At 39.5% G+C, this 25,109-nt stretch overlaps 2 protein-coding genes and 1 long non-coding RNA gene across 6 annotated transcripts; 1 reads left to right on the top strand and 2 right to left on the bottom strand.

Moving 5' to 3' along the window:
- Nucleotides 1-2,951: 2,951 nt before the first annotated feature.
- On the bottom strand, nt 2,952-13,373 carry LOC140578171 (uncharacterized). Its single transcript, XM_072698253.1, has 10 exons — nt 13,299-13,373; nt 6,284-6,467; nt 5,524-5,626; nt 5,374-5,448; nt 5,199-5,279; nt 4,861-5,027; nt 4,674-4,736; nt 4,387-4,583; nt 3,871-4,030; nt 2,952-3,288 (listed from the first exon to the last, which is right to left on the bottom strand). The coding sequence occupies exons 2-10, from the start codon at nt 6,462-6,464 to the stop codon at nt 3,152-3,154; spliced, it is 1,164 nt and encodes a 387-aa protein (XP_072554354.1). The 5' UTR covers nt 6,465-6,467; nt 13,299-13,373; the 3' UTR covers nt 2,952-3,151.
- On the top strand, nt 10,704-11,953 carry LOC140578172 (uncharacterized). Its single transcript, XR_011982231.1, has 3 exons — nt 10,704-10,863; nt 11,191-11,288; nt 11,412-11,953. It is a non-coding gene; the product is annotated as an uncharacterized lncRNA (long non-coding RNA).
- A 2,174-nt stretch (nt 13,374-15,547) lies between the features above and the next one.
- On the bottom strand, nt 15,548-23,547 carry LOC140578170 (uncharacterized). Of its 4 annotated transcripts, none has more exons than XM_072698249.1 (11): nt 23,450-23,547; nt 21,078-21,184; nt 18,850-19,033; nt 18,090-18,192; nt 17,940-18,014; nt 17,765-17,845; nt 17,427-17,593; nt 17,240-17,302; nt 16,953-17,149; nt 16,437-16,596; nt 15,548-15,884 (listed from the first exon to the last, which is right to left on the bottom strand). In XM_072698249.1, exons 2-11 carry the CDS (start codon nt 21,135-21,137, stop codon nt 15,748-15,750), a joined length of 1,227 nt encoding a protein of 408 aa, XP_072554350.1. In that variant the 5' UTR covers nt 21,138-21,184; nt 23,450-23,547; the 3' UTR covers nt 15,548-15,747. The 4 variants fall into 4 exon arrangements, with proteins under 4 accessions (XP_072554350.1, XP_072554352.1, XP_072554351.1 ...); XM_072698251.1 differs by having other exon boundaries at nt 21,144-21,184; nt 23,450-23,527; XM_072698250.1 differs by lacking the exon at nt 23,450-23,547 and adding an exon at nt 21,310-23,412.
- Nucleotides 23,548-25,109: the final 1,562 nt, after the last annotated feature.

Genomic DNA, 25,109 nt, shown 5'->3' with positions numbered 1-25,109 from the left:
GCTAACAGAGCTACGTAAACAGAGCGAACATGAGAGCACCTGACTGCAGACGTCAATAATGCAGCGTAATGGAATAATCTCCCGATCAAACTCCGCTTCCCGAAAGTTATAAACTGCCTCCGGAACCCAGTTAAGGTACAAAAATCTATTCAACAAAAACAGTGATACAGTTAAGTCTTTTTTCGCTCAGCCGAGCCTTCTCTGTTACTGTGTGGAGCAGCCTGTGTCAGTCACCTCTTTTACTTCCCCCCGACTCCTGAACTCACTCACTCACTCATCCGGGCATGCACTGCGGTCTCAAGAGGAAACGCAGCTTTTTGATATAAAGTTTTTCTTGTTCCCGAATACAAATATTTTTTAAAGTATTTGTTCGAAATAAGTATTCGTAAAAAACACATTATTTGTGCTTTTCCGAATACCGTATTCGGGTTCGGCTCCACCCCTACTTAAGAGCTATGCAGATGTAATCTAATGTTAAACATCTCATTAAACTTGAGAGCACTGTAGGTGTTTTGTTATGTCAAGGCGTGTGACTTGTTTGAACCGGCTAATGTTAACGGCAGTTAGCCACCTCTCTTAACTAGATTTTAAAAATGAACGATAAATCCCAACACACCATTCCAGCTATTCCCGCCAGAATCTTAAACTAAAATCTCTGACTACAACGGCTAAATGGAACTTTAACATTAACTTAAGTATTTTACTTACCACAAACCTCTCGTTATTTTTCAGCAATCGACAGCCGATACATTCAACAACCTCAAACGGAGTACAGTGAGGTGAAGTGACGCCTAACGGACTTTGATTGGTTTAAACTGGAATGTTTCAGGATTGGCCGTTCAGCGTAGACGATCAAATACGCTATAAATATTTTTCAATAGAAAAAGCCCTATACACAAAGTATTCCAAATGGATTTATATTTGTAAAAGACAAGACTTTAGAGAAGATAAACTAATGCTTTCATTTGTTTTTACTTTTCCTTTTTTAAGTAAACATATAAGTCAGAAGAAAAATATTGAATGTTGATATAGTTAACAAAAATATCCAATATGTTTTAATGGGTTTACAATGTTAAACAAAAAATTATCATATCAGTGGGACTGTACTATTTCAGCAGCTGGAGCTTGGAGTCTTTTTGTATGTCAGCCATTGGCTCTTTATTGTGTTTCTCGTGCTCTTCAGTACAGGTTTTATCCCAAGCAGACAGTGCTTAATATATAGTTGAGAGCAGACCCTTCAGCCATAATTTTACGCCAGATGAGGGTCAGGTATGGGACCCAGAATGACATCTTGCAGACCCAGGTGACATCTTGCAGATTTACATATACAACATAGTGAAATGTGAACCTGGTACTCTCATATAGGCCATAGACCAGGGGTCACCAACCTTTTTGAAACTGGGAGCTACTTCACGGGTACTGAGCCATACGAAGGGCTACCAGTTTGATACACTCTCCTTAAATCATGTATAATAAACATGTTTTAAATGCTTTCTTTTAGATATTGCCATTTTCAAATCTATATAAATGCAAATGTGATTAAAGAAGAATAGCAACAGGATAAAATTACATTTCAGACACTGCTCAATGGTGAGTTGTGCTACTGTATTTTTAGAACAGGTCCGCGGGTGACTCATGTGGTCCTTGGGGGCACCATGTTGGTGACCCCTCCTATATAGACTGTAGTCAGAATGATCTTCCATGTTAAGACTAGTTCTGGTTGGAATTTTTTTAGGAATATTTATCTGACATCAGGCCAGAATTTTACGGCAGGTGAGGGCTAGGTACGGCACAAAGCATGTTACCAATGCTGAAATGGATGACTGTCAGCCAAAGTCGTCCGACACGAAAAATGCCGACTGTCAGCCAGAATCCCTTACCGTGCTCAGAACCGTTCTGGCCCACACGAAAAGTGCCGACTGTTAGCCAGAATCGCTCGCCGTGCTTATAACGGTTCTGGCCCACACGGAAAATGGCGATAGTCAGCCAGAATCGCTCGCCGTGCCCAGAACGGTTCTGGCCCAGATGAAAAATGCCAAATGTCAGCCAGAATCGCTCACCGCGCGTAACTGGGAACAGTGCCATCATTGCCAGACCTGGCCCATATCTGGTTGACATACCACTTGCTATACCAGAACTCAGCGTGCAGCGCCGGCTTGACGCCAGATCTGGGCCAGACCTGTCTTCTATGTGCCTGGGCCACATAGACCAAACCACAATCGGGCCACATCTGGCATGCCATAATGTAAACAGTGCCATCATTGCCAGACTTGGCCCATATCTGGTTGACATACCACTTGCCATGCCAGAACTCATCCAGCAGTGCCGGTTTGACGCCAGATCCGGGCCAGACCTGTCTGCTATGTGGGTTGTGGCCCAAATCAGAAAGTCCACGTCTGGGCCGTCACAGGGCCGTCATTCTTTGCGGTATCTGGGCCAGAGGAAAATGAATACTGTGGGCCAGATCTGGCCCAGAAGAATTTTGCTATCTGGGATGCTTAAACATTTTCCTCTGGCCCAGATACCGCAAAGAATGACGGCCCTGTGACGGCCCAGACGTGGATTTTCTGATTTGGGCCACAACAGGCCCAGTGACGGCCCAGACGTGGATTTTCTGATTTGGGCCACAACAGGCCCAGTGACGGCCCAGACGTGGATTTTCTGATTTGGGCCACAACGGGCCCAGTGACGGCCCAGACGTGGATTTTCTGATTTGGGCCACAACGGGCCCAGTGACGGCCCAGACGTGGATTTTCTGATTTGGGCCACAACGGGCCCAGTGACGGCCCAGACGTGGATTTTCTGATTTGGGCCACAACGGGCCCAGTGACGGCCCAGACGTGGATTTTCTGATTTGGGCCACAACGGGCCCAGTGATGGCCCAGACATGGTTCTACCTGATTTGGGCCATAACAGGCCCAGTGATGTCATAAACCACAATGGCTACACAATTGATTTCAATAGTTTATTTTTACTATAATTATATTTAATTACACTTCAGTTTAACTTGAACACACAGATGAGGCATTTAAAACACTTTACAACATACAAAATATCAAAAAATATGGCCCTGTAAAACTGATTAATAAAATTTGAAAATTGGGTGGTCGAAAACAGACACAAAGAAAATCCAAAAACAAAACAATGTGAATCAAGTCTCATTTGCCCTTCTTGCCCGTTCCTTCCTTCCTCCATCCCTGTCAGGTGCCAACTGAAGCCACTTCTGGATGTTTTTCTCCGCCTCCTGGTCCGTTGCAGTCCTCGTCAAAGAATTTTTTCTAACAGCAGCTAAAACACACAACACTATTAATGCCACCTGGTTCTAAGGCATTGAAATTAAATCATACCTTCAAGATCAAGACAGCACCCGGAGTTTAGGATAAAACAATTCCAAAACACATACAGTAGTACACAAATAAGGAGATATGAATCATTATATCCATGACAGAATATAAACAAGTAAACAATTTTTAAACAGGGTTATTCATTTCACCGTTTTATTCACAATAACAAGTCAAAGTAATTGTATGCATGTAGGTATGCAATCTGGTCTAATCTCTGTTCTGGTCTGGGGGAAAAAAAAAACACACTCATTTGAACTGTAACTGTCCAGAAGGCTGCTATATCGAATACCGCACAGGATTTCATTTTTTTATATATATATATATATATATATATATATATATATATAACAATAAGATATTTCTAGCACTTGAAATTAAATACACAAAGTCATAAACTGGAACTTGCAGGACTCATTTTTAAGAGTTTCAGATATCACCAGTAACAAAGGAGCAACGGACTGAACTGATGTCCCGCATGAACAGAAAAAAATAGACAAGGTGCCAGTTTGGATTAGAAACAACTTACCTATCACAACTTCTTTCAACATCAAACGCTGGAAGCCAATCTTTCCATTAATCCCTCGCATGTTGATGCTCTTTGCCAGTGTGTTTGTGATGAGTGCGTTCATTATCCGCCACACACTCTCCCTTACATTTGACCCTCCTTTCAGAGCCAGGTAATGGATCTTTAAATGAAAAGGCAGAAAACCATTTAACTGGCTTCTCTACAGTTTAGTCTATCTACAGAGGTAAACATTATAAATAGACAGGACGATTTAAATTATGACCCATTTTGTATCTTCATGGGTTTTACAAGTTTAAAAATAAAGTCTGATAGGGAATACAATTTGATTGTATTATATGACTCTAATGAGGAAAAATGTGCAGCATTTTCTGACAACAGTGGTCTCAAAAACATTGTCTCAAAATATTGGCACCTGCTAAAACGCAAGGAATGTTGTTTTTTACTGTTTTGTTTTTTCTTCTACGGCTCACTTTCCTGGCAAGTAATATTTAAATATTATTTGATTGATACACTTACCAATTGATTTTTGAAGTCGTTATTTCCTAGTCTCTCTTCTAAGTTCTCAAGGGCGTGCACATCAGCAACTGGTAGCAGATCCTGTTCAATACCAGTTTCTTCTTCAGCTATGGATTTTAGACCCTGAACCGTCTTGAATATAGATTTCATTTGTTCCAGCATGATTTCCTGATTTGTCAGGATAGCACGAAGTAGTGCTGGGAGAAAAAAAGTAAACATTTGCAGTCTTGGTAATATGAATTGCAATGCATGACACTCAATCACCATTTATATTTTTATATACTTACAAATGAAGAGATCACACTGTTGCTGATTGGCGCTTGATGACACATGACCTCTCTGGTGCTGATCTGCAGAAACAGTGTATTGTCAGAGTAAGTGGTGCTGGTCCAAAGACACAATCTCTTTGGTGTTGGTCTGGCAAAGTGCATTGGGGAGACATGAACCCTTCACAACGTTCGTCTACGGAAGTACCGTCTCTGTGGGCCTGGTCCGGAGACATGCTGGCTCTGTGATCATGGTCCGGAGAAAAGCTATGTCCCTGTTCTTGGAACACGCCTCTGTGGGCCTGGTCTTTGGACGCATGTCTGTGGACATGCTTTTGCCTTCTGGGGATCTGGTATGGGGATGCACTGCCTTGCCTGTATTGGTTTGGATCATTAACTGCTCTGGACTGAATTATCATGAAATTCATTTATAAAATTTAATCGTATTGGTTTTGAAATGGAGTAATTCTTAACTTTCACAAAAAGTGAGTGAAAAAGAATTTAGCTGTTATCCCGTTACAGAAACATAAAAATGCGGATACAAACCTTGATTTTGCTTTGGAAGAGACAATCCCTTTAGAGCCAAGAGAATGCAAAATTTTTGGTGCAGTAGGCAGCAAACCTAGTCTGTAGCAACATACCAAACACAGCACAAGCATTTTAAACATACACAGGTAGTCAAGATTTGCAAGTCAAATGAATATTAGAAGAATATACATACTTGTTCCTTCCCTTCACTTTTGGCAAGGGTTCTTCCATATCATCTTCTTCTCCAGGTAAGCACACAGGCTTTTGTCTTAAGAACCAGTCATTGTTACAAGGCGCAATTGTCACTTTGTCAACATAATCAAATGGAAAAATAATATCTTACCTCCTTCTTCGTTTGTATTTAACTGGCGAATCCTCACCATCTGTATCAAGGTCTGTGTTGACAACAGCTTCAGGAAGTTTCAAACGTGCCTCATTGTAGTCATCTAAAAAGATGAATTAATGAGCCTTCTCCCTGTTTTTGTTTGAGCAATTTTGACATATGCCTTGTATACATTATACTACTTTTTACATTCAGGTTATGATGGTTGGCGCAGGAAAGCACAGAATCTTGCAGTTCTGTATGCAAATTAGTAAAATGGGTTCTGCTTACATCTAAGCACATGGACCAAATGAGTCTCAAACTATCTCTAAAAGGTGGCTGTAGGAAAGAAAAAAAAAAAACATTGTTTGGTTTGTCAAAATAAATTTTCATTCCTAGTGTGAACAGTGCCAGAATGTCAAAATACAATATACAGAATAGCCAATCACTTCATATTCCTGAACCTTCTCACATGGCAATCTTAAAAAAAAAATGATGTTACGGACTGGAAATGGGAGCCCAACGAACACAATTTGGACTTACAGTCCTTTTTGTTCGTATGTCTGAAAGTTTGTAAGTTGACAGTTCGTAAGTAGAGGAGCACACACACACACACATACACACCCTCACACTATACCACCAACTCATCATTTTTCATAAGTCCAATATTAAGTAAAAGTGGCAAATTTGTTGGAGAACTGACCATATTCATACATTTTACGTACAAATACTGTTCCCAAAAACAAACATTTTAAAATATATTTAACAAAACTGAACTTACCTGATGTGAATATAACTTTGACACTGTATGGAGTCCATCCATCACCAGGGCTATCTTGAGCTTTTGTGGACTTAACAATATCTACAGTGTTTGGAGGCCAAAAACACTGTCCATCTCTGACCCAGGTTGAAGGCACCAGTTCCACTTCATTTGTGGCTTCAAATACAACTATATGATACATTTCCTGGAAATAATGAGACCTGAGCTTTACAAAAACATCCAAATAGCAACTAAAGGGAATCAATGCTTCTTGTAACTTTCTCCTTTTGAATGTAGAAGAGGTGCAACAACAAATTTATCATAGAACGGTAGTCTGACATATTTCTGCAATCCTATTTCTAATCTGAAGCATTTGTTAGTCATGGACAAGTCTGAAACAAGGTAAATCCCCAACTCTCTAGAGTCAAATGGATATCCATAAAATGGTTCCTGGGTTCTGTATTCTTTCCCTACAATAAATACTTCCTGTCCATCAACAATTATATTTTCAACTAAAACTATTTTACTTTTCATTCTGACACAGCAATCTCTTTTAGAGATACTCAAAGTCACACCATTCTTGGTCAGTTCCTTGAACTGACATATTTTCCTTGTAAATGACTTTGGCACAGGCCCATCAGTGTGTTCATGCTTACATGCTGTATGTACTTGGACAGATACCTCACCAATACTACTGGCATCAATTTCAGATAATCTCCGGATTGCTTGAGTCAATGGATTGTTTGGCCCCCTAACCATTTTTTTCAGCTGTCCCAAAAATTTTTCAAAAGGGAAACCAGAAATCAAATCCAAATTTCCATGTTGTTTTACATCCTGACTAAGATGTATCAGACCATGCACATTATAAACTAAAAATTCTGGTCCATATAAACTGCTAAAGTGTTCAACAAACCCAACAAGAAGAGAATGTGCAAGGTCATTCATAATGAAACAGTATTCTGGGCTGGCTAAAATGTAAATACCAACTGACAATAACATGAAGTTGTCATAAACTGCAGATTTCAAAACATCCTTAAGAACAACTGGCCCAGTATATAACAAAAACTGACGCAGTTCTGTTGCTTTCCATCTATTTCTCTCAGCCAATGCACGTGGTCTTCTAGCAAACTCTACTGGAATGTAATCCTTTAACCCAACTAGCCTACTTGAAATCAAGGAAGCTTGACTAGAGGATACTCGGCAACGAATAGGGCCAGGTGGACCCATCCACAGGTCAAGAAGACGCCTCATTACCCCTAAACATACCAAGTGCATGTAATCAAGAGGAAATGTAGCAACCATGTCAATATTGACATCAGATAATGGAGAGTGCTCATGGTGGTGTTCTTCATCTATTTTTTGTCTAAAATCCTGATCAGTCCTTAGTGGTGCATTGACCTCTGGGAATGTCATCCGGCTGCCTATTCGTACACCAGTTTGATGGCATTTATCACAACCATGATATGCAGTATGTGATTTAACACCTTTGATAAAAGCTCGAGCTGGAGTGTCACACATAACAGAGGCAATATTCAAAAGTAATGTTTTTCCCATGAAAACAAATCCATTACTCACTGTTTTCAATTCATTCACCAACTGCTGCAAATACTCAGACACAGAATTTGGTTTAGAAGTTCCACAGAAAAGACCAATTACCACCGGTTTCATGCTATGCTCTTGTAACATACCAAGAATTGGCCAAAACTGAGTCTTTGTACTTTTAAAGAGAGGCAGACCATCAAAATTCAACTGCAGTCTAAAGACATGTCTGTCTGGCACAACAGAACACAATTTAGTAAGTATCCTTTGAAATGAATTCAGTATTCCAAAATAGTAGAAAACTCCACCTGCTAAAGTCTCAACCTTAAAGACTGTTTTTGTTTTGAGCAATGTCCGTCCATCTTTTGGCAAAAGAGGATGGTAACATTTCAGAATGGACAGAAGAGCTGATAAAGCCATTAAGGAGATACCAAACTCAATAGCCCAGTCCACCAAAGAATTTCTTAAGTCAGAAACACTATCACTAGAGTTTCCATGTCCCATATCATCCTCATCAGACTCATCAAACCAGTTGTCATAAAAACTATGTTCTCCTTCCTCATCAGCACCCAGCTCATGCTCCCCATCACTAGCAATCAGCATATGGTCATATCCACCAGAAGCTTTACCCGGCAAGCTTTCCTCCATGTTTATTGCAAATGTGGTATTACTTTGCTTGTTTTGTATTGACTCTATAATAATATCTACTTTTTTTTTGGCTCGCTTTCTTGCATTGCTGCGTTCATTGTAGGTCCATGCACCCTCCATAAATACCTGGGACTAGTTCTGCCACCTCAAAAAATGTCAACACTGCCCTGCAAAAAAAAAAAAAAAGCAGTCATTCAATAAAACCAAAAACACGTCATTCATACATCAAATAAGCCACATTTTTTCATTTCAATACTGAATTAATGTATATGAACTGTCAGTCATCACTTACTTAGAATTGTCAATTGTGATCAATTGTCATTGGTGACACACCACAGCAAAATGTGTCCTCTGCATTTAATCCACATGTGACATAAGAGGGGGAACTAATTCAGCCCCAGAGAAGTAGTGCTTTGGGGCAGTACCTTGCTCAGGGTACCTTAGTGGTGCCTTGCTAGTCAAGGATTCGAACATGCAATCTTTTGATTACAAGTGTGCTTCCCTAACCATTAAGCCACCACTGCCCACATTACCATTACTTCATTAACTATTCCACAAATAATATGTATCAAATATAAAATATTATTTTAATAGATCAAAATGACAATTAAATGTCAAAGATTGTGCACTGTTTTGGCCTTTGGGTGTTGTCTGTGCTTTTGTAATTCCATTCATTCAGGCATTGGAACTGACTTTTGAAATTGAAATTTAAGCCAATCAGAAAATAGCATTTCCAGTTGTCGCGCAAGTCTGATCATCAGTTTCAGGTGCGATCTGTCACAGCCTTCGCCTGTTAATTTCAGTGGCGCAAGCTTTATCACTTCTGAGAGATAAATGTCGTGTGGTAGAGGTCTATAGCGGAGCGGGGCGGGAGCGGGATGAAAAATCAGTCCCGCGCAGAACTCTAGTTGGAATAAACGCAGAGCCGCGCCAAAAATTTAAATGTTACCCTATATTTCTCTCATTTTGACTGAAATGTTTCTATTGAGACTGTTTAGATATTTTTTAATTCAGGTCTGTAGCCTAATTAGAAACGTTGTTGGTTGTATTTTTGTGGAAAACTGGTTAGCCAAATCTACCCTTATATAAAAGACATCTTTAATTCGCAGACGGAGTCGTGCCCACATAATACCCAGTGGGCACAACATGTGTAATCCACGTGGATTTTTGGTGGATATTTGGTGAAGTGGTGGATCCACCAGTTTTCACCTGATATCCACGTAGATTCCATGTGATTTTAGGCACGTGGAAAACCTGTTCTAAATTAACGTGGAATACATGTGGAGTTTTACATCTCATTCCACTGTACGTGGAACTCACGTAGATATCACGTGGAAAATAAGGAACCATTCTCGTACTCATCCTGTTGATGGTTGATTGACCTAATTTGTGGTATAATCTCAGTTCAAACAAGAATTTTTGTATGTTTTACATAAATGTGGCAATCATTAATTAAACATTAAACATCTCACTACCAAAATTGTCCAAAGCCCTAGCTGGTGCACACTGATGGAATAAAGCAAACTTAGTGTTCATAAGTATTAATAGATGTATTAATTGCATATACATCTATTCATTTCTTGTGTATTTGGGTATAATTATAGAATATTTACCATTGCAATTGCACATTCAATCCTAATTGTAAATCTGTGAAAAGAAAATCAGAGAACAGAGAATTAGAAAATTCATAAATGTCAAACATTTTGTGTGTTTTGTGTGTGTGATTGTATAATGTAATTCAGTAAATTAAAAGACTAGAACACATCCCCTCTTTTGCAAAATATATTAACATCTGAAATATCTAGTTTTTAACTTTTTGTATTTTTGTGCTAATACAAATAATACAGATAGGCTTTACTTGCCCTGGACAGCTTAAACTCAAGCTGGCAACCCGTGGATTTTTGGTGGATATTTGGTGAAGTGGCGGATCCAAGTGATTTTATCCACGTAGATTCCACGTGATGTTATAGACATGCAGCATGTTCTAAATTAACGTGGAATTCATGTGGAATCCATGTGCAATCCACGTGAAATCCATTTAGATCCATTTCCTTCACCCTCTGAACATGGAAGTCAATATCCTACAAACAATATAATATAATACTTTGTTCTACATATTAAACATTCATTTAGTTCAATTATTTTTATTTGATATTCTAATCACTGTTTAACAGTTTTTTTTTTTTTGGATTGACATCATAAGCTGGCAAACGGTAAGCATTAACAAGCAGGAGACTGGTGGGGGCGGGGCTTATACATTTCGTCGTATAAGCGTCGCAAACGTTTGACGCCATCCAATTTTGAACCGGTATTAACTAGTTTTAACGTACGCAAACTGCATCCCTGAAAGTAGTCTTACGCGCTGGTTTCTCCTGTCTGCTGTTACCTCCTGAGCGATTATCAGGTTTTCCCATGTGAGTAATTCAGATTTTAGTAATTTTCAAGACTGTTTTTTATTGAATTTTCTTATTTTAAATTTCAGCTAAAATCACTTATAAAAGTGACTAGCGCATAATATTACATTTTAAAAATAAGCAATTTCGGTCGATTCTGATGTGATTTTGATGTTATCTTGTATCCCTCACTAAAATATCTGCTTATAATATGAAATCACACTCGTATCTACAACAATTGTGTCAGACATTAATTGATACAATAATTTCCTTAGATCATAGTTTGAATACCAGGTAGATCTTATTTGCCTTTTGTTAATCATGTGAAATAGTTCTGTTCTCTTCTAGATTCTTTACCAATTCACTTATGCGTCAACTAAACATGAAGGGATCACGAGGGGATAAAATATCATTTGAGAAGACAGCGCTGTGCAAATTAATAACTGGTAAGTAATTGAACAGTGCCTTATGTGGTCGTGTCTTTTTTTATATCGACATAATGATTGTATTGATACATTGAAGTCCATGCATCTGAATTATACTAAACATTTTTGTCCTTTGATTGACAGACAGTGTAGTAAAGGCCCATGATGTTACAGAAGCCTTTGCCCTCAGCATCATTGCCAACCGGTTGAGAAATGCACCTAAGAGGAAAGAAAGACTGGACACAGTGTAAATGTTATTGTATTTTTGTTTATTTTGGTGTTTTAGACAGTTGTCTATCTTGTCTTAGCTGTTCTGTTTGTTTCATTAGTCTTAATTAGTATTGGCATTTTTATAAGTTATGTCAGTATTATGCACTACACCCAGTTTTTATGTGCATTTTGTATTGTTTGTTTTGAAATATGACTAAATAATTGATAAAAATATGACAAAACTTTTATGTGATTTGTGTCTGCTTTGTAGACATTTTGAACTTTGTGGAATTTACGTTGAACACAACATGTATTTTCCACGGGCCAACATCCACGTGAATTCAACTTGCCTTTACACCTAAATTCCACGTCTTTTCCACGTGGTGAAAACACGTGGATTCCATGTGTCAACATCCACGTGGAATTCAACTTGCCTTTTACGCCTAAATTACCCATCTTTTCCACGTGGTGAAAACACATCTTTTCCACGTGGATTCCATGAGTGTGTGCCCACTGGGTATATCCTATTTTTCATAAATTCAGTTAGTTAGGCAACAAATAAATTTGGTACCTTATTTAATTTTTATAAGCCAAGATATAGCATTTAAAATGTGTTCGGTATTTTTGGCCCACCATATACGGGAGCGGGTCGAAATATTACACATTTCTGCGGGAGCGGGAAAGTAAGTCGCGGGAGCGGGATGAAAAATCATGTCGTGTTACGCTTGATATTGTTGTGCTAAATGCGCGTCCCACGGTCAATACGTGAGACTTAAGAGTAGGGGTGTGCAAAGCAGCCGGTATTTGTATCTGTATTTGTATTTGTTGAGGGGGGAAAAGTATTTGTATTTGTATTCGTATTCGAGTAAAATTCAAAATAGGCGTAAAAATCCAGTTTTTTTGCGTTGCACTTCTAATTTACGTTATAGTGTAAGTATTCTTTAATTATATCCATTATAATAATTATGGATATGCAGTAGACAGAGTAACTTAAACGTACCATATAACTCCTACAAGTGCATACAATTCGACACAACTACACAAGCATTGTTTTAACCTTTTTAACCAAACGTTAACGTTACTCTGTCAACAGCCTATTGTCTAAATTACCGAGCTAACAGAGCTACGTAAACAGAGCGAACATGAGAGCACCTGACTGCAGACGTCAATAATGCAGCGTAATGGAATAATCTCCCGATCAAACTCCGCTTCCCGAAAGTTATAAACTGCCTCCGGAACCCAGTTAAGGTACAAAAATCTATTCAACAAAAACAGTGATACAGTTAAGTCTTTTTTCGCTCAGCCGAGCCTTCTCTGTTACTGTGTGGAGCAGCCTGTGTCAGTCACCTCTTTTACTTCCCCCCGACTCCTGAACTCACTCACTCACTCATCCGGGCATGCACTGCGGTCTCAAGAGGAAACGCAGCTTTTTGATATAAAGTTTTTCTTGTTCCCGAATACAAATATTTTTTAAAGTATTTGTTCGAAATAAGTATTCGTAAAAAACACATTATTTGTGCTTTTCCGAATACCGTATTCGGGTTCGGCTCCACCCCTACTTAAGAGCTATGCAGATGTAATCTAATGTTAAACATCTCATTAAACTTGAGAGCACTGTAGGTGTTTTGTTATGTCAAGGCGTGTGACTTGTTTGAACCGGCTAATGTTAACGGCAGTTAGCCACCTCTCTTAACTAGATTTTAAAAATGAACGATAAATCCCAACACACCATTCCAGCTATTCCCGCCAGAATCTTAAACTAAAATCTCTGACTACAACGGCTAAATGGAACTTTAACATTAACTTAAGTATTTTACTTACCACAAACCTCTCGTTATTTTTCAGCAATCGACAGCCGATACATTCAACAACCTCAAACGGAGTACAGTGAGGTGAAGTGACGCCTAACGGACTTTGATTGGTTTAAACTGGAATGTTTCAGGATTGGCCGTTCAGCGTAGACGATCAAATACGCTATAAATATTTTTCAATAGAAAAAGCCCTATACACAAAGTATTCCAAATGGATTTATATTTGTAAAAGACAAGACTTTAGAGAAGATAAACTAATGCTTTCATTTGTTTTTACTTTTCCTTTTTTAAGTAAACATATAAGTCAGAAGAAAAATATTGAATGTTGATATAGTTAACAAAAATATCCAATATGTTTTAATGGGTTTACAATGTTAAACAAAAAATTATCATATCAGTGGGACTGTACTATTTCAGCAGCTGGAGCTTGGAGTCTTTTTGTATGTCAGCCATTGGCTCTTTATTGTGTTTCTCGTGCTCTTCAGTACAGGTTTTATCCCAAGCAGACAGTGCTTAATATATAGTTGAGAGCAGACCCTTCAGCCATAATTTTACGCCAGATGAGGGTCAGGTATGGGACCCAGAATGACATCTTGCAGACCCAGGTGACATCTTGCAGATTTACATATACAACATAGTGAAATGTGAACCTGGTACTCTCATATAGGCCATAGACCAGGGGTCACCAACCTTTTTGAAACTGGGAGCTACTTCACGGGTACTGAGCCATACGAAGGGCTACCAGTTTGATACACTCTCCTTAAATCATGTATAATAAACATGTTTTAAATGCTTTCTTTTAGATATTGCCATTTTCAAATCTATATAAATGCAAATGTGATTAAAGAAGAATAGCAACAGGATAAAATTACATTTCAGACACTGCTCAATGGTGAGTTGTGCTACTGTATTTTTAGAACAGGTCCGCGGGTGACTCATGTGGTCCTATAGACTGTAGTCAGAATGATCTTCCATGTTAAGACTAGTTCTGGTTGGAATTTTTTTAGGAATATTTATCTGACATCAGGCCAGAATTTTACGGCAGGTGAGGGCTAGGTACGGCACAAAGCATGTTACCAATGCTGAAATGGATGACTGTCAGCCAAAGTCGTCCGACACGAAAAATGCCGACTGTCAGCCAGAATCCCTTACCGTGCTCAGAACCGTTCTGGCCCACACGAAAAGTGCCGACTGTTAGCCAGAATGGCTCGCCGTGCTTATAACGGTTCTGGCCCACACGGAAAATGGCGATAGTCAGCCAGAATCGCTCGCCGTGCCCAGAACGGTTCTGGCCCAGATGAAAAATGCCAAATGTCAGCCAGAATCGCTCACCGCGCGTAACTGGGAACAGTGCCATCATTGCCAGACCTGGCCCATATCTGGTTGACATACCACTTGCTATACCAGAACTCAGCGTGCAGCGCCGGCTTGACGCCAGATCTGGGCCAGACCTGTCTTCTATGTGCCTGGGCCACATAGACCAAACCACAATCGGGCCACATCTGGCATGCCATAATGTAAACAGTGCCATCATTGCCAGACTTGGCCCATATCTGGTTGACATACCACTTGCCATGCCAGAACTCATCCAGCAGTGCCGGTTTGACGCCAGATCCGGGCCAGACCTGTCTGCTATGTGGGTTGTGGCCCAAATCAGAAAGTCCACGTCTGGGCCGTCATTCTTTGCGGTATCTGGGCCAGAGGAAAATGAATACTGTGGGCCAGATCTGGCCCAGAAGAATTTTGCTATCTGGGATGCTTAAACATTTTCCTCTGGCCCAGATACCGCAAAGAATGACGGCCCTGTGACGGCCCAGACGTGGATTTTCTGATTTGGGCCACAACAGGCCCAGTGACGGCCCAGACGTGGATTTTCTGATTTGGGCCACAACGGGCCCAGTGACGGCCCAGACGTGGATTTTCTGATTTGGGCCACAACGGGCCCAGTGACGGCCCAGACGTGGATTTTCTGATTTGGGCCACAACGGGCCCAGTGACGGCCCAGACGTGGATTTTCTGATTTGGGCCACAACAGGCCCAGTGATGGCCCAGACGTGGATTTTCTGATTTGGGCCACAACGGGCCCAGTGACGGCCCAGACGTGGATTTTCTGATTTGGGCCACAACGGGCCCAGTGACGGCCCAGACGTGGATTTTCTGATTTGGGCCACAACGGGCCCAGTGATGGCCCAGACATGGTTCTACCTGATTTGGGCCATAACAGGCCCAGTGATGTCATAAACCACAATGGCTACACAATTGATTTCAATAGTTTATTTTTACTATAATTATATTTAATTACACTTCAGTTTAACTTGAACACACAGATGAGGCATTTAAAACACTTTACAACATACAAAATATCAAAAAATATGGCCCTGTAAAACTGATTAATAAAATTTGAAAATTGGGTGGTCGAAAACAGACACAAAGAAAATCCAAAAACAAAACAATGTGAATCAAGTCTCATTTGCCCTTCTTGCCCGTTCCTTCCTTCCTCCATCCCTGTCAGGTGCCAACTGAAGCCACTTCTGGATGTTTTTCTCCGCCTCCTGGTCCGTTGCAGTCCTCGTCAAAGAATTTTTTCTAACAGCAGCTAAAACACACAACACTATTAATGCCACCTGGTTCTAAGGCATTGAAATTAAATCATACCTTCAAGATCAAGACAGCACCCGGAGTTTAGGATAAAACAATTCCAAAACACATACAGTAGTACACAAATAAGGAGATATGAATCATTATATCCATGACAGAATATAAACAAGTAAACAATTTTTAAACAGGGTTATTCATTTCACCGTTTTATTCACAATAACAAGTCAAAGTAATTGTATGCATGTAGGTATGCAATCTGGTCTAATCTCTGTTCTGGTCTGGGGGAAAAAAAAACCACACTCATTTGAACTGTAACTGTCCAGAAGGCTGCTATATCGAATACCGCACAGGATTTCATTTTTATATATATAACAATAAGATATTTCTAGCACTTGAAATTAAATACACAAAGTCATAAACTGGAACTTGCAGGACTCATTTTTAAGAGTTTCAGATATCACCAGTAACAAAGGAGCAACGGACTGAACTGATGTCCCGCATGAACAGAAAAAAATAGACAAGGTGCCAGTTTGGATTAGAAACAACTTACCTATCACAACTTCTTTCAACATCAAACGCTGGAAGCCAATCTTTCCATTAATCCCTCGCATGTTGATGCTCTTTGCCAGTGTGTTTGTGATGAGTGCGTTCATTATCCGCCACACACTCTCCCTTACATTTGACCCTCCTTTCAGAGCCAGGTAATGGATCTTTAAATGAAAAGGCAGAAAACCATTTAACTGGCTTCTCTACAGTTTAGTCTATCTACAGAGGTAAACATTATAAATAGACAGGACGATTTAAATTATGACCCATTTTGTATCTTCATGGGTTTTACAAGTTTAAAAATAAAGTCTGATAGGGAATACAATTTGATTGTATTATATGACTCTAATGAGGAAAAATGTGCAGCATTTTCTGACAACAGTGGTCTCAAAAACATTGTCTCAAAATATTGGCACCTGCTAAAACGCAAGGAATGTTGTTTTTTACTGTTTTGTTTTTTCTTCTACGGCTCACTTTCCTGGCAAGTAATATTTAAATATTATTTGATTGATACACTTACCAATTGATTTTTGAAGTCGTTATTTCCTAGTCTCTCTTCTAAGTTCTCAAGGGCGTGCACATCAGCAACTGGTAGCAGATCCTGTTCAATACCAGTTTCTTCTTCAGCTATGGATTTTAGACCCTGAACCGTCTTGAATATAGATTTCATTTGTTCCAGCATGATTTCCTGATTTGTCAGGATAGCACGAAGTAGTGCTGGGAGAAAAAAAGTAAACATTTGCAGTCTTGGTAATATGAATTGCAATGCATGACACTCAATCACCATTTATATTTTTATATACTTACAAATGAAGAGATCACACTGTTGCTGATTGGCGCTTGATGACACATGACCTCTCTGGTGCTGATCTGCAGAAACAGTGTATTGTCAGAGTAAGTGGTGCTGGTCCAAAGACACAATCTCTTTGGTGTTGGTCTGGCAAAGTGCATTGGGGAGACATGAACCCTTCACAACGTTCGTCTACGGAAGTACCGTCTCTGTGGGCCTGGTCCGGAGACATGCTGGCTCTGTGATCATGGTCCGGAGAAAAGCTATGTCCCTGTTCTTGGAACACGCCTCTGTGGGCCTGGTCTTTGGACGCATGTCTGTGGACATGCTTTTGCCTTCTGGGGATCTGGTATGGGGATGCACTGCCTTGCCTGTATTGGTTTGGATCATTAACTGCTCTGGACTGAATTATCATGAAATTCATTTATAAAATTTAATCGTATTGGTTTTGAAATGGAGTAATTCTTAACTTTCACAAAAAGTGAGTGAAAAAGAATTTAGCTGTTATCCCGTTACAGAAACATAAAAATGCGGATACAAACCTTGATTTTGCTTTGGAAGAGACAATCCCTTTAGAGCCAAGAGAATGCAAAATTTTTGGTGCAGTAGGCAGCAAACCTAGTCTGTAGCAACATACCAAACACAGCACAAGCATTTTAAACATACACAGGTAGTCAAGATTTGCAAGTCAAATGAATATTAGAAGAATATACATACTTGTTCCTTCCCTTCACTTTTGGCAAGGGTTCTTCCATATCATCTTCTTCTCCAGGTAAGCACACAGGCTTTTGTCTTAAGAACCAGTCATTGTTACAAGGCGCAATTGTCACTTTGTCAACATAATCAAATGGAAAAATAATATCTTACCTCCTTCTTCGTTTGTATTTAACTGGCGAATCCTCACCATCTGTATCAAGGTCTGTGTTGACAACAGCTTCAGGAAGTTTCAAACGTGCCTCATTGTAGTCATCTAAAAAGATGAATTAATGAGCCTTCTCCCTGTTTTTGTTTGAGCAATTTTGACATATGCCTTGTATACATTATACTACTTTTTACATTCAGGTTATGATGGTTGGCGCAGGAAAGCACAGAATCTTGCAGTTCTGTATGCAAATTAGTAAAATGGGTTCTGCTTACATCTAAGCACATGGACCAAATGAGTCTCAAACTATCTCTAAAAGGTGGCTGTAGGAAAGAAAAAAAAAAAACATTGTTTGGTTTGTCAAAATAAATTTTCATTCCTAGTGTGAACAGTGCCAGAATGTCAAAATACAATATACAGAATAGCCAATCACTTCATATTCCTGAACCTTCTCACATGGCAATCTTAAAAAAAAAATGATGTTACGGACTGGAAATGGGAGCCCAACGAACACAATTTGGACTTACAGTCCTTTTTGTTCGTATGTCTGAAAGTTTGTAAGTTGACAGTTCGTAAGTAGAGGAGCACACACACACACACATACACACCCTCACACTATACCACCAACTCATCATTTTTCATAAGTCCAATATTAAGTAAAAGTGGCAAATTTGTTGGAGAACTGACCATATTCATACATTTTACGTACAAATACTGTTCCCAAAAACAAACATTTTAAAATATATTTAACAAAACTGAACTTACCTGATGTGAATATAACTTTGACACTGTATGGAGTCCATCCATCACCAGGGCTATCTTGAGCTTTTGTGGACTTAACAATATCTACAGTGTTTGGAGGCCAAAAACACTGTCCATCTCTGACCCAGGTTGAAGGCACCAGTTCCACTTCATTTGTGGCTTCAAATACAACTATATGATACATTTCCTGGAAATAATGAGACCTGAGCTTTACAAAAACATCCAAATAGCAACTAAAGGGAATCAATGCTTCTTGTAACTTTCTCCTTTTGAATGTAGAAGAGGTGCAACAACAAATTTATCATAGAACGGTAGTCTGACATATTTCTGCAATCCTATTTCTAATCTGAAGCATTTGTTAGTCATGGACAAGTCTGAAACAAGGTAAATCCCCAACTCTCTAGAGTCAAATGGATATCCATAAAATGGTTCCTGGGTTCTGTATTCTTTCCCTACAATAAATACTTCCTGTCCATCAACAATTATATTTTCAACTAAAACTATTTTACTTTTCATTCTGACACAGCAATCTCTTTTAGAGATACTCAAAGTCACACCATTCTTGGTCAGTTCCTTGAACTGACATATTTTCCTTGTAAATGACTTTGGCACAGGCCCATCAGTGTGTTCATGCTTACATGCTGTATGTACTTGGACAGATACCTCACCAATACTACTGGCATCAATTTCAGATAATCTCCGGATTGCTTGAGTCAATGGATTGTTTGGCCCCCTAACCATTTTTTTCAGCTGTCCCAAAAATTTTTCAAAAGGGAAACCAGAAATCAAATCCAAATTTCCATGTTGTTTTACATCCTGACTAAGATGTATCAGACCATGCACATTATAAACTAAAAATTCTGGTCCATATAAACTGCTAAAGTGTTCAACAAACCCAACAAGAAGAGAATGTGCAAGGTCATTCATAATGAAACAGTATTCTGGGCTGGCTAAAATGTAAATACCAACTGACAATAACATGAAGTTGTCATAAACTGCAGATTTCAAAACATCCTTAAGAACAACTGGCCCAGTATATAACAAAAACTGACGCAGTTCTGTTGCTTTCCATCTATTTCTCTCAGCCAATGCACGTGGTCTTCTAGCAAACTCTACTGGAATGTAATCCTTTAACCCAACTAGCCTACTTGAAATCAAGGAAGCTTGACTAGAGGATACTCGGCAACGAATAGGGCCAGGTGGACCCATCCACAGGTCAAGAAGACGCCTCATTACCCCTAAACATACCAAGTGCATGTAATCAAGAGGAAATGTAGCAACCATGTCAATATTGACATCAGATAATGGAGAGTGCTCATGGTGGTGTTCTTCATCTATTTTTTGTCTAAAATCCTGATCAGTCCTTAGTGGTGCATTGACCTCTGGGAATGTCATCCGGCTGCCTATTCGTACACCAGTTTGATGGCATTTATCACAACCATGATATGCAGTATGTGATTTAACACCTTTGATAAAAGCTCGAGCTGGAGTGTCACACATAACAGAGGCAATATTCAAAAGTAATGTTTTTCCCATGAAAACAAATCCATTACTCACTGTTTTCAATTCATTCACCAACTGCTGCAAATACTCAGACACAGAATTTGGTTTAGAAGTTCCACAGAAAAGACCAATTACCACCGGTTTCATGCTATGCTCTTGTAACATACCAAGAATTGGCCAAAACTGAGTCTTTGTACTTTTAAAGAGAGGCAGACCATCAAAATTCAACTGCAGTCTAAAGACATGTCTGTCTGGCACAACAGAACACAATTTAGTAAGTATCCTTTGAAATGAATTCAGTATTCCAAAATAGTAGAAAACTCCACCTGCTAAAGTCTCAACCTTAAAGACTGTTTTTGTTTTGAGCAATGTCCGTCCATCTTTTGGCAAAAGAGGATGGTAACATTTCAGAATGGACAGAAGAGCTGATAAAGCCATTAAGGAGATACCAAACTCAATAGCCCAGTCCACCAAAGAATTTCTTAAGTCAGAAACACTATCACTAGAGTTTCCATGTCCCATATCATCCTCATCAGACTCATCAAACCAGTTGTCATAAAAACTATGTTCTCCTTCCTCATCAGCACCCAGCTCATGCTCCCCATCACTAGCAATCAGCATATGGTCATATCCACCAGAAGCTTTACCCGGCAAGCTTTCCTCCATGTTTATTGCAAATGTGGTATTACTTTGCTTGTTTTGTATTGACTCTATAATAATATATCTACTTTTTTTTTGGCTCGCTTTCTTGCATTGCTGCGTTCATTGTAGGTCCATGCACCCTCCATAAATACCTGGGACTAGTTCTGCCACCTCAAAAAATGTCAACACTGCCCTGCAAAAAAAAAAAAAAAGCAGTCATTCAATAAAACCAAAAACACGTCATTCATACATCAAATAAGCCACATTTTTTCATTTCAATACTGAATTAATGTATATGAACTGTCAGTCATCACTTACTTAGAATTGTCAATTGTGATCAATTGTCATTGGTGACACACCACAGCAAAATGTGTCCTCTGCATTTAATCCACATGTGACATAAGAGGGGGAACTAATTCAGCCCCAGAGAAGTAGTGCTTTGGGGCAGTACCTTGCTCAGGGTACCTTAGTGGTGCCTTGCTAGTCAAGGATTCGAACATGCAATCTTTTGATTACAAGTGTGCTTCCCTAACCATTAAGCCACCACTGCCCACATTACCATTACTTCATTAACTATTCCACAAATAATATGTATCAAATATAAAATATTATTTTAATAGATCAAAATGACAATTAAATGTCAAAGATTGTGCACTGTTTTGGCCTTTGGGTGTTGTCTGTGCTTTTGTAATTCCATTCATTCAGGCATTGGAACTGACTTTTGAAATTGAAATTTAAGCCAATCAGAAAATAGCATTTCCAGTTGTCGCGCAAGTCTGATCATCAGTTTCAGGTGCGATCTGTCACAGCCTTCGCCTGTTAATTTCAGTGGCGCAAGCTTTATCACTTCTGAGAGATAAATGTCGTGTGGTAGAGGTCTATAGCGGAGCGGGGCGGGAGCGGGATGAAAAATCAGTCCCGCGCAGAACTCTAGTTGGAATAAACGCAGAGCCGCGCCAAAAATTTAAATGTTACCCTATATTTCTCTCATTTTGACTGAAATGTTTCTATTGAGACTGTTTAGATATTTTTTAATTCAGGTCTGTAGCCTAATTAGAAACGTTGTTGGTTGTATTTTTGTGGAAAACTGGTTAGCCAAATCTACCCTTATATAAAAGACATCTTTAATTCGCAGACGGAGTCGTGCCCACATAATATATCCTATTTTTCATAAATTCAGTTAGTTAGGCAACAAATAAATTTGGTACCTTATTTAATTTTTATAAGCCAAGATATAGCATTTAAAATGTGTTCGGTATTTTTGGCCCACCATATACGGGAGCGGGTCGAAATATTACACATTTCTGCGGGAGCGGGAAAGTAAGTCGCGGGAGCGGGATGAAAAATCATGTCGTGTTACGCTTGATATTGTTGTGCTAAATGCGCGTCCCACGGTCAATACGTGAGACTTAAGAGTAGGGGTGTGCAAAGCAGCCGGTATTTGTATCTGTATTTGTATTTGTTGAGGGGGGAAAAGTATTTGTATTTGTATTCGTATTCGAGTAAAATTCAAAATAGGCGTAAAAATCCAGTTTTTTTGCGTTGCACTTCTAATTTACGTTATAGTGTAAGTATTCTTTAATTATATCCATTATAATAATTATGGATATGCAGTAGACAGAGTAACTTAAACGTACCATATAACTCCTACAAGTGCATACAATTCGACACAACTACACAAGCATTGTTTTAACCTTTTTAACCAAACGTTAACGTTACTCTGTCAACAGCCTATTGTCTAAATTACCGAGCTAACAGAGCTACGTAAACAGAGCGAACATGAGAGCACCTGACTGCAGACGTCAATAATGCAGCGTAATGGAATAATCTCCCGATCAAACTCCGCTTCCCGAAAGTTATAAACTGCCTCCGGAACCCAGTTAAGGTACAAAAATCTATTCAACAAAAACAGTGATACAGTTAAGTCTTTTTTCGCTCAGCCGAGCCTTCTCTGTTACTGTGTGGAGCAGCCTGTGTCAGTCACCTCTTTTACTTCCCCCCGACTCCTGAACTCACTCACTCACTCATCCGGGCATGCACTGCGGTCTCAAGAGGAAACGCAGCTTTTTGATATAAAGTTTTTCTTGTTCCCGAATACAAATATTTTTTAAAGTATTTGTTCGAAATAAGTATTCGTAAAAAACACATTATTTGTGCTTTTCCGAATACCGTATTCGGGTTCGGCTCCACCCCTACTTAAGAGCTATGCAGATGTAATCTAATGTTAAACATCTCATTAAACTTGAGAGCACTGTAGGTGTTTTGTTATGTCAAGGCGTGTGACTTGTTTGAACCGGCTAATGTTAACGGCAGTTAGCCACCTCTCTTAACTAGATTTTAAAAATGAACGATAAATCCCAACACACCATTCCAGCTATTCCCGCCAGAATCTTAAACTAAAATCTCTGACTACAACGGCTAAATGGAACTTTAACATTAACTTAAGTATTTTACTTACCACAAACCTCTCGTTATTTTTCAGCAATCGACAGCCGATACATTCAACAACCTCAAACGGAGTACAGTGAGGTGAAGTGACGCCTAACGGACTTTGATTGGTTTAAACTGGAATGTTTCAGGATTGGCCGTTCAGCGTAGACGATCAAATACGCTATAAATATTTTTCAATAGAAAAAGCCCTATACACAAAGTATTCCAAATGGATTTATATTTGTAAAAGACAAGACTTTAGAGAAGATAAACTAATGCTTTCATTTGTTTTTACTTTTCCTTTTTTAAGTAAACATATAAGTCAGAAGAAAAATATTGAATGTTGATATAGTTAACAAAAATATCCAATATGTTTTAATGGGTTTACAATGTTAAACAAAAAATTATCATATCAGTGGGACTGTACTATTTCAGCAGCTGGAGCTTGGAGTCTTTTTGTATGTCAGCCATTGGCTCTTTATTGTGTTTCTCGTGCTCTTCAGTACAGGTTTTATCCCAAGCAGACAGTGCTTAATATATAGTTGAGAGCAGACCCTTCAGCCATAATTTTACGCCAGATGAGGGTCAGGTATGGGACCCAGAATGACATCTTGCAGACCCAGGTGACATCTTGCAGATTTACATATACAACATAGTGAAATGTGAACCTGGTACTCTCATATAGGCCATAGACCAGGGGTCACCAACCTTTTTGAAACTGGGAGCTACTTCACGGGTACTGAGCCATACGAAGGGCTACCAGTTTGATACACTCTCCTTAAATCATGTATAATAAACATGTTTTAAATGCTTTCTTTTAGATATTGCCATTTTCAAATCTATATAAATGCAAATGTGATTAAAGAAGAATAGCAACAGGATAAAATTACATTTCAGACACTGCTCAATGGTGAGTTGTGCTACTGTATTTTTAGAACAGGTCCGCGGGTGACTCATGTGGTCCTTGGGGGCACCATGTTGGTGACCCCTCCTATATAGACTGTAGTCAGAATGATCTTCCATGTTAAGACTAGTTCTGGTTGGAATTTTTTTAGGAATATTTATCTGACATCAGGCCAGAATTTTACGGCAGGTGAGGGCTAGGTACGGCACAAAGCATGTTACCAATGCTGAAATGGATGACTGTCAGCCAAAGTCGTCCGACACGAAAAATGCCGACTGTCAGCCAGAATCCCTTACCGTGCTCAGAACCGTTCTGGCCCACACGAAAAGTGCCGACTGTTAGCCAGAATCGCTCGCCGTGCTTATAACGGTTCTGGCCCACACGGAAAATGGCGATAGTCAGCCAGAATCGCTCGCCGTGCCCAGAACGGTTCTGGCCCAGATGAAAAATGCCAAATGTCAGCCAGAATCGCTCACCGCGCGTAACTGGGAACAGTGCCATCATTGCCAGACCTGGCCCATATCTGGTTGACATACCACTTGCTATACCAGAACTCAGCGTGCAGCGCCGGCTTGACGCCAGATCTGGGCCAGACCTGTCTTCTATGTGCCTGGGCCACATAGACCAAACCACAATCGGGCCACATCTGGCATGCCATAATGTAAACAGTGCCATCATTGCCAGACTTGGCCCATATCTGGTTGACATACCACTTGCCATGCCAGAACTCAGCCAGCAGTGCCGGTTTGACGCCAGATCCGGGCCAGACCTGTCTTCTATGTGC

Source organism: Paramormyrops kingsleyae, chromosome 13 (genome assembly GCF_048594095.1).
Source record: "Paramormyrops kingsleyae isolate MSU_618 chromosome 13, PKINGS_0.4, whole genome shotgun sequence".
Classification (NCBI taxonomy): Eukaryota; Metazoa; Chordata; class Actinopteri; order Osteoglossiformes; family Mormyridae; genus Paramormyrops; species Paramormyrops kingsleyae.
Note: the sequence above shows the minus strand (reverse complement) of the source record. Positions and strands in the feature narration are given on the sequence as shown.